This window comes from Solanum pennellii, chromosome 3 (genome assembly GCF_001406875.1).
Source record: "Solanum pennellii chromosome 3, SPENNV200".
Taxonomy (NCBI): domain Eukaryota; kingdom Viridiplantae; phylum Streptophyta; class Magnoliopsida; order Solanales; family Solanaceae; genus Solanum; species Solanum pennellii.
The window spans coordinates 3,716,861-3,726,702 of record NC_028639.1 but is presented as its reverse complement, the minus strand read 5'-3'; the positions used below and the strand labels follow the sequence as shown (position 1 = coordinate 3,726,702).

General features: G+C 33.1%; 2 protein-coding genes across 2 annotated transcripts in view; both read left to right on the top strand.

Moving 5' to 3' along the window:
* The first annotated feature begins 284 nt into the window (after nucleotides 1-284).
* LOC107015426 (probable methyltransferase PMT16) lies at nucleotides 285-3,459 on the top strand. Its single transcript, XM_015215688.2, has 6 exons — nucleotides 285-1,200; nucleotides 1,590-1,800; nucleotides 1,892-2,189; nucleotides 2,281-2,673; nucleotides 2,763-2,840; nucleotides 2,939-3,459. Exons 1-6 carry the CDS (start codon nucleotides 472-474, stop codon nucleotides 3,162-3,164), a joined length of 1,935 nt encoding a protein of 644 aa, XP_015071174.1. The 5' UTR covers nucleotides 285-471; the 3' UTR covers nucleotides 3,165-3,459.
* Nucleotides 3,460-9,610: 6,151 nt separating this feature from the next.
* The window catches only part of LOC107014857 (protein IQ-DOMAIN 14), a 3,962-nt gene continuing 3,730 nt past the window's right edge, over nucleotides 9,611-9,842 (top strand). The window contains exon 1 of the mRNA XM_015214966.2: nucleotides 9,611-9,837. Within this exon, the coding sequence (XP_015070452.1) occupies nucleotides 9,611-9,837 (227 nt within the window). The remainder of the gene's footprint in view (nucleotides 9,838-9,842) is intronic.

The window sequence follows — 9,842 nt, the reverse complement described above, 5'->3', positions numbered from 1 at the left end:
CATGGCGTGGCACATAGGAGGAACTTAGAAACTATTTATTGACAAGATACAGAGGAAGGTTCTATTTAGGTGCATGGAGGCTAAAGACGTTTTTATTATATATACTAAAGCGATTACAGATATATATGATAGAGCTAAGATATAAATAAAAAAAATATTTGAAAACTAAGAACACTTTTTAATTGTGATAGGTTGCACCAAGGATTAACTCTCAATCTATTTTTATTTGCCTTAGCGATAAATATTGACTTGGTGTATTTCATAATATAATTTAAGATATAGAGTAAACTCCCCTTCATCACATGTCCAACTTGAAATTCTTTTTTCTTACACTTCTCAAATCTATATCTAACTCCCCCATACACCCCCCACCCCCCAAGCTTGCTTGTCTTCTTCCTAACTCCTATAAAATTACCGGCCACCAAAATTTATCATATCACTTAAAAACCAGAGGACCATTTTTGCTCTGCCATGGCGGGTTCTAACCAAACCCCAACCCCATACTATACTCCAACTTCCAAACCTTCACCACCTAACTACCCTTTTTCTTCTTGGAAAAAACTCAATCTTTACTATTCTTTAGCTGCCATCACTTTCCTCTGTTGTGCTTGTTATTACGCCGGTCAATTACAACACACCACAACCAATGTTGGCCTTCACCTCTCTAACACTGCCTCTACTTGCTTCTCTTCTCAAAACACAACTTCCGCTGTTTCTTCATCTTCCCAATTGGATTTCACTACTCACCATTCCGCCGGCGATGGAGCCGGAGGAGCTGTGGTTCCAGATGACACAGTCAAGATTTACCCACCATGTGACGTTAAGTACAGTGAGTATACTCCATGTGAAGACCCTACAAGGTCGTTGAAGTATAACAGAGACAGATTGATATACAGAGAAAGGCATTGTCCAGAAAAGAGTGAATTCTTGAAATGCCGTATACCGGCGCCGTACGGTTATAAGAATCCGTTCAAGTGGCCAATGAGTAGGGATCTAGCGTGGTATGCTAATGTGCCTCATAAAGAATTGACAGTGGAGAAAGCTGTTCAGAACTGGATTCGGTTCGAAGGTGACCGGTTTAGATTTCCCGGTGGTGGTACTATGTTCCCTAATGGTGCTGATGCATATATTGATGATATCGGAAAATTGATTAATCTTAAAGATGGTTCTATTAGAACCGCCATTGATACAGGCTGTGGGGTAAATTTTTTACTTTCTTTATCTGATCAATTTCTTGCTGATAAAACAGAGTATAATTATGTGTGTTTTCTTCTTCATTGTTTACGCTCCATGAATCTTGATTTTTTATGTAATAAAAGCTAATTCCCCACATTTTTTGAAATCATGAGAAGTCTACAAAAAGTGTTAGTTTGGTTGAACTTCACATGTTCATCTCTTGGTATGTTTCTTCCTAATTCTACAGTGACATTTACCAGAAATTTGGCAGTATTTGCATAAAACCGCGTTTTAGATCACAAAATTCAAAAGTCATGGTTGATTACTATAACTTTGTGTTAATGTCAAGTGACGGTTTTATAAACTGGGACGGAAGGAGTAGTATTTAAGAAACTGTAAAACAATTTACGCAGGTGGCGAGTTGGGGAGCGTACCTTTTGTCAAGGAATATCCTAGCTATATCATTTGCACCAAGAGATACACATGAAGCACAGGTTCAATTTGCTCTTGAGCGTGGTGTTCCTGCTTTGATTGGAGTTATTGCTTCGAAAAGACTCCCTTATCCGTCTAGAGCTTTTGACATGGCTCATTGCTCTCGTTGCCTTATTCCTTGGGGCGAATATGGTGCGTACTAATTCTGTTAGTTTTGATCATTAATAATAACATGACATTGTGATTATATTGTAATTGATGTTTTGATGGATCGATCGTTCAGATGGCACGTACTTGATTGAAGTTGACAGAGTCCTAAGGCCTGGCGGATATTGGATTCTTTCCGGTCCACCAATTCATTGGAGGAAATACTGGAAAGGCTGGGAAAGAACGAAACAAGACCTAAATGCGGAACAAACAAAAATTGAGAAAGTGGCTAGGAGCTTGTGTTGGAAAAAGTTTGTTGAGAAGGATGACATTGCTATATGGCAGAAGCCATATAATCATTTACAATGCAAGAAATTGCGAAAGGCGTCCAAGAATCCACCAATGTGTCCTGCTCAAGATCCTGATAAAGCCTGGTTTGTCCCTTTTCGAATCATACAACGTTGTTTACAGGCTATAGTTTCATACTGACGAATCGAGTGGTCTTATTGATGTATATATATTCAGGTATACAGATATTGAAACATGTTTAACTTCCTTGCCTGAAGTTTCGAGTGAAGAAAAGGTAGCTGGTGGACAGTTGGAAAAATGGCCTAAAAGATTACACGCGATACCACCAAGGATTAGCAGAGGCACTGTAAATGGGGTCACGTCTGACACTTTCAACGAGGACTCACAGCTATGGAAACGAAGAGTTTGGTACTACAAAACAGTGAATAATCAACTCGGGCAACCAGGGAGATACCGAAATCTATTAGATATGAATGCTTACTTAGGTGGTTTCGCTGCCAATTTGGTTGATGATCCTGTTTGGGTCATGAACATAGTTCCTGCTGAAGCTAAGGTTAACACACTTGGTGTTATCTACGAACGAGGATTAATTGGAACATATCAGAGCTGGTAATTTCCCAATCCCAATCAAGTCAGGGTCGACTATATTACAACATTAGTATATATTTTTTTCAATTAACCACAAACATTTGTTGCAGGTGTGAAGCTATGTCAACTTATCCAAGAACCTATGATCTCATTCATGCTGACTCTGTATTTACTCTGTATAAAGACAGGTTTGTACTAACGATATATAGTAGATATTGAATCTCCTTAGCTACTTGGTATGTTATATTCTGATTCGTTCCTCGGTTGTGTGTGTGTATACATACAGATGTGAAATGGAGGATATATTACTTGAAATGGACAGAATATTGAGGCCAGAAGGGAGTGTAATAATTAGAGATGATGTAGATACATTGATCAAAGTAAAGAGGATAACAGATGGACTAAACTGGGATAGCCAAATAGTGGATCATGAAGATGGACCATTGGAGAGGGAAAAACTACTCTTTGCAGTAAAGTCATATTGGACAGCTCCATCTATTCAAGAATCTTAGATATCTTTTAACATTTTCTTCTTCATAAGATTCCTCTATCTTTTTACAATTGTGATATATTATTGTTAAGCTCATATCATTCTTTAGCTACTTTTTAAATCACTTGATATTATTATTATTGTCCCAAGAATAGTTATGCAACTTGAATCCTGTTTTCTAGTGCTACACGAAGTCTGTATGTGTGGGGATGGGAAAATATTTAATTTTGTAGTCCAAGATTGCTGACAACTTTTTAATTATACAGTTAAGCTGTTCCCTTGTTAATTAATTAGTGTAAGCAGCCCTGTTTGTACTATTTCATCTACGTTTTATTAAATTCATTTGTAGTCAAACTCCCTTCACCAGATACTTTAACATCTTGCTTTAATTAATTAGTTAACTATAAACATTTTAGGATCTTTCTTTTGATTAATTTGATATAAACCACTGATATTAAATTAGGATATGTTGTGTTTATGTATCAACGTCATTTTAAAATTGCGATGTTGCAAGGTATATGGGGCTTCAACCAATGCACCCTAAGACGAGTTTTGATTATAAGAGTGCACAATTAAAAATATCTTTCGTTAGATTATTTATACATAAATATATATATATATATATATATATGTATAAAATAAATTTTATTTGAAGCGGCACCACCTCAAATCTCAATATATATACATATAGGTGAAAATAGATTTTAGGCCAAATTCATTGGTGCCTCCTAAACAATTAATAAGACAGATTTAAAAAAAAATTTAAAAGATATCAAAATGACATAATGGGACTCTACATGAGGTGTCAGAAATAAACATTACCCAGTCGAGATGTTTAACTAAAACTTGATGTCAACTTTAGAGGGTCACTGATAATTTTATGTCCCTATAACTTCAGACACTTGTTAATTCCATTAAAAATTAATACACTCTCTTTCTTCTAATAGTATGCACTTAGCTATGTCCCTACTATTACAGACATTTAACAACTCTTAAACTTATTACAGAACAATAAACAGTACACCAGAATCAAATACTCTAAACAAAGAGATTTATTCTTAAACAACACAAGCAATTTGTTATTGTCCATCGAATTTATGTTGTTACAATGTATAGTAACTCAAAGTTAAATTTTCATTATTTATGTTTAATTAGTTTTAACCATATTCACTGGTTTATATATTATACTGCATCACTAGCTGTTTAATGTTTTTTAAGTGAATCGGTCAAATAGTTAAGTAATTTTTCCAACTTAATATGTAAGCCCAATTCATAAGTAAAATACTTGAGATAACCAAAATTGAAGATATTTAAAAGGATTTTTGTCTCTCATGACTTCTACAATTTTTTCTCTCCATGTACACTTGTATATTATTGCAAGCTATATGTATATCTATTGGCATACCATGATATATACTTACATGCACAAAAAAAACACAAGATATGTACATACACACAATATACAGACTTGTTTATCCAGCAGTTCAAACCCCAACATCTTTAAATGGTTTACGGAATTAACTACTCTCTCTTCGTCCCAATTTATCTGACATACTTCGAATTTTGAGATTCAAACAAGTTTATCTTTGACTCGTAGATTTTTCATTTATTTTTTTAAATATTTTGGATAGTTAATTATTATTATTTATAATATTTTTAATGTAATTTACAAATACATAAATTTTTTCAAAAAAATAAAAATTTTATGTACAAATTTTTGATCTGACTCTGAAAAAGAATGAATTGTTTCACATAAATTGAGAGAGTTGAAGTACTTCGAATGGAGTTTAAAAATTCTTGTAAAGGGCAGCATGTTTAAGTGATGAGCTTGAATTCCGTTATGCAATTATTCAGTTAGAAAGCTCACAGAGACCGAGAGTGCTATAATTACTCTTAACTAGTACGGTAAAATGAGTCCATATTTTGGTGACTCGTTTAAAATTGTTCATATTTTAATAGGTTGGGTGAGTAATTTTCTATATGGATAAAATATGAGTGTATAACCATATTTGACCCATAAAAATATGGGTAAAATATGAATTAGCCAAATGAGTTAAGTTTCTAAGTTTTATTGACTCAAACTTCACGATATCACTAAAAATATTGTAACTTCTCTTGTTTTGTAGTATTGTATAGAACTAGTTATTCTTCTCTCTAATTGAAAAATGTGAAGTCTTTGACTCTCCAAAAGTATATAATTTAGATGTACATTTCTTTTGATAATTATAATTACATTTTATTTGTTTATTTAATCTTATATTGGATTATCAATAATAGTGTAAAATAAGCAAATTATGTATTAGCATTTGCATTGCTTAAAGTGCATTAAGCATGTTTTAGTCCTAAATTGCAAATATCTTCTCCATATTGAATTCTTAAGTAAAGTATATTTATTCATGAAAATATAGGTAATATATGGGTAAACTAGTATTTTACCCGACCCATTTATTATCCAATCAATTTTTACTCATATCAAATATGGTTGGGTTGAATGATTACCCATTTTATGTTTTTTTCATTTTCAACCCACCCACATTTAATCCATCCCGCTCATTTGCCACCACTACTCTTAATTCGGAAAAGCCAGTAGTAATTTGTATAAATATGTATATTGAGCACCTTGTTTTAAAAGCAACTTCAAATTAGAAATAGTTCAGCGAAAAATTCTAGATTCGCCTAACTAGTCGTTCCTACTCCCTAATTAATCCTTATGCATTCAGGGTAGAGACATATTGCAATTAGGAATCGTTTGATAGATTGTATAAGAATAGGAGTGAATATGATTTGTCGATAAGGCTAAGATTTAGTTATGTTGGGACTAGTAATATTGTGATTAGTTTTTATCCACCGTTTGGTTTGGTATATTGAGGACAAAATTCTGTCTTTAACCATGTACTAATAAGTAATAATATCTGTATTGCTAATATCCTATCAAATAAATGACTAACTATTTAATTATAATGTGAAAAAGAATTTGTAACCTGCAAAATAGGAGTGTTAATCTGTTATAAGTTGTATCCACATATATATATGTGGAGGCAGAGCTGACTGTTGTGTATGAAAACTCTGTATTAGGTTGTTCATGCATAATGTCCCTTGAATAATAATTATATTATAAATAGAATCACAACATATATACATTAAACTCAGCTGATATATTGAAAGAAATAAATAACATGATGAAGTCCATTGTTTCCCTTGTGGTACTAGCAATTGTGCTTCTTCAAAGCCAAGTGATTCAATGTCAGGAGCAGATCACAACCTGCTCAGCATCACTTAACAACTTGAACATCTGCGCGCCATTTGTGGTGCCAGGGACGATAACCAATCCAAACCCCAGTTTCGATTGTTGTTCTGCCCTCCAATTAGTAGACCATGAGTGCATCTGCAACACTCTCCGCATCATCGCTCACCTTCCTTCTCAATGCAACCTTCCTCCCCTCTCTTGTTGGTAATGAACATATTGATTTCTTCAAATTTAAAAGGGTAAAGAGTCTGATAATATCGTCAACTTTGTCATTCAGTGCTGATATACATTTACTGTTATAAGAGTGACTCATATATACATTTACTATTATAAGAGTGACTCATATATACATTTACTGTTATATAAACAACTCACATTCTTAATTAGTATTATTCACATAGTGCTTACTGACTTTTTATTTTGCTGCAGAAAACTGAGCTGTATGTTGAATGCTGTCAATTATTCCTAGCTACATGAGCCATAGGAGAATAATATCCAGAGTTTCTAAGGCAATATACGTCGTCGCGAACCTTGCTTTATTTCTTTTGTTTGTGTTGTTCTTTAGGGAAATATGCTATGGTCCTATGTGAACTGCAAGTTAACAATATATGATGTAATGTTGGTCAGTGAAGAGTCCTTTGTGTGTCATGTGAAATCAATAAGACAAACATGTTCTTATTTTCAAACTAGAGACTCTTGTGTTTGATATTTGGAGTTAGTTTCTAAATTTGTGGGGGCAGAAAAGATTTGTCTTATAAATCTGATTCTATTTCACAAGAAAATTATGTCATGGCTTTTGCTTTTGTTTTGTTGAAATTAAATCAAACATGATTTTACATATCATAGGTTTGTCATATAGAACAAAGAAAAGGATAATAAAAAAGGAATTTCCTTATTAGTAGTAATTCGCAACAAATTGTGAGGACCAATTACGACCTTTTTAATTTGGTTTTAGCTAGTAAATATGTTCATTAATTTTGAGTGTGCATAAATAAATATTTATTTTAATATAAAACAAAAATAAATAAACACACACGTCTTATATGACATAATACATGTAGAACGCCACATATGATATTAAATTGACATTTAAAATGTCACATAGGATCAATGTCTATTTGTTTAATTTTATATATGTTGAAGTGTTTACTTATAGTTAGATAGTTGAAATCAAGCTAAAGAACACATTTACGCTTTTGATACTTCTACTTGGGGAAAATTATTACAATTAAAACCATCATCATTGTTCCGTTGATCTAAGAAAAAAAATTAAAATTATGATTAATAGAGGACTTTAGAGTACACAATTTAAAGCATCAACCGAACAAAGCTAGTCCAAGACCAGGTTACGAGAGTAGGGGCCAACATTGCCCTAATGGCCCATGGACCTGTGTTTGTTTTGTATAAGAGGACGATCTCCAATATGTGAAGATCTTTTTCAATAAGTGACACAAATAATTTTAGTTGGTTAGCTATCTTAACCTTCGATGATGATTCGACAGGGCTAACTCTATGCTTTAAAAAAGGAAAACTTTCACATATAGTCACTAAAAAATAATTTAATTACTATCCATATGTATAGTTTGATAATTACAATTCATAACTATATGTTATAGGGAGGAGAAAGGCGAGCGAGACTTGGGAGAGAGAGGAAAGAGGCGAGAGAGAGCAAGGAGTGGAGAGAGGTGAATTGTATATGTATATTGGTTGGAGAGAGGTGAATTGTATATGTATATTGGTTAAATAATTGTATATTATACATATGTATTTGTATAGGAAAAAATAGTCAAATATGCCATTGAACTTTCAGAAAAGACTCATTTATGCCATCCGTTAAAAGTTTGACTCATCTATGCCATTACTATTCAAGAAAAGGCTCATTCATGCCATTATTTTTTTTAATAGTGGTTTGGCAAAATCATTTTTGACACGTGATCAATTATAATTCGGCCACGTCATCAATTTTTAAAATAAAAAAATTTAACAAATGGCATAAATGAGCCTTTTCTGAAAGTTCAATGGCATATTTGAGTCTTTTCCAATTTGTATATATAGCAAGCGAAATTGGGAGAGAGATGAGAGACGAAAATTTGTTTCTTACATGGCTAAGGCCTCATTTGTTTGCACTTAACGAAGGTCTGAGTCTTAATAATTCAGATTCAGCCTATTAACTACGTTTGGTTTTTAGGTCTGAATCTGAATCATTCAGATTCAGCTTATTAAGTTCATTTGTTTTATTTTTTAAAAAGTCTCTTAAAGGGTCTGAAGAGGTCTGGATGAATCAGATATATAGGAGACTCTTAATAACATTCAGACTCATTTAATAAGTTATCAAATGATAAAATCATCGCTTCTCTGCTTTGAACGTGCATTTTTATCTCATAACTAAAAACTTTCTTTCTTTATTTTCTCAATCAAACACTTGCTTTTTCCCTCTTGAAGTGGTTAGTTTTCATAAATCTTTTCAAGTATTTTTTATATCAATAATTTTCTTATATTGACTGTGTCAAAAACACTGTTGGTGTATTGGCATTTATCAAGGTTTTTGAATGAAAAAAATAATACTCCAAATCATGATTATTAAAACTTTTAAACTTTTTTTTGTCAAAAGTGATATTTTGTTGAAAAGAAATTTTTATGATATTTTATTAATTTAATGTTAATTTCATATGATTGAAAATAAACAGCAATAATTATTTAGTGTTTAGATTTAGAGACCACATCTTAATATTTAAATGTGTATTCTATTCAAAACACCTTAATGCATATTTGATATTTAAATGTGTATTCAGATTTAGATCTCTTAATTTTAATAAAAACAAATGATGCCTAAGCATGTGTATACACATATTTGATACAAATAACAGCGATTATATTTATCAAATTAATAAGTGATAATTTAGATATATTTCTGATACGAGCAAGAAAATCAAGCATGAATTCTTTGATGTGGACATTGTGTTATTGGTAACTCTTGTTGAAAAAATGACTTTAATTAACCCAAAAAAAGTATATAGAGAAGCAAGAGAGATATTGTGATGTGAGGACGAAGAGTGGGCGCCAATGGAGAAGCACAAGGACCCAATTCTTACCTGTCAAAAGTCGTCGTCTTTACATTTATAGGGTCCCAATTTCCAACCACCCTTTATATACCCACGCCCATGCTCCCCTCAATTCATTACCACTGTCTCGAGATCCACTCAGAAATGAACTTATGATACATGGGTAAAGCCAGCAGATGGTTACGTTCACTTCTCGGTTCTAAGAAATCGCCGTCCGAATCATCACCGCCGGCGAAAGAGGGAAAGAATAACAAATGGGGTCTCCGCAAATCTTCCAATGGAAGTGGAAGAACCACTGGAGCTGAGATTGCTTATGGGAATGAAGACCCACCGGCAAGCCCTTACGCGGAAGCACTGGACGCGAACAAGCACGCTATAGCGGTTGCGGCAG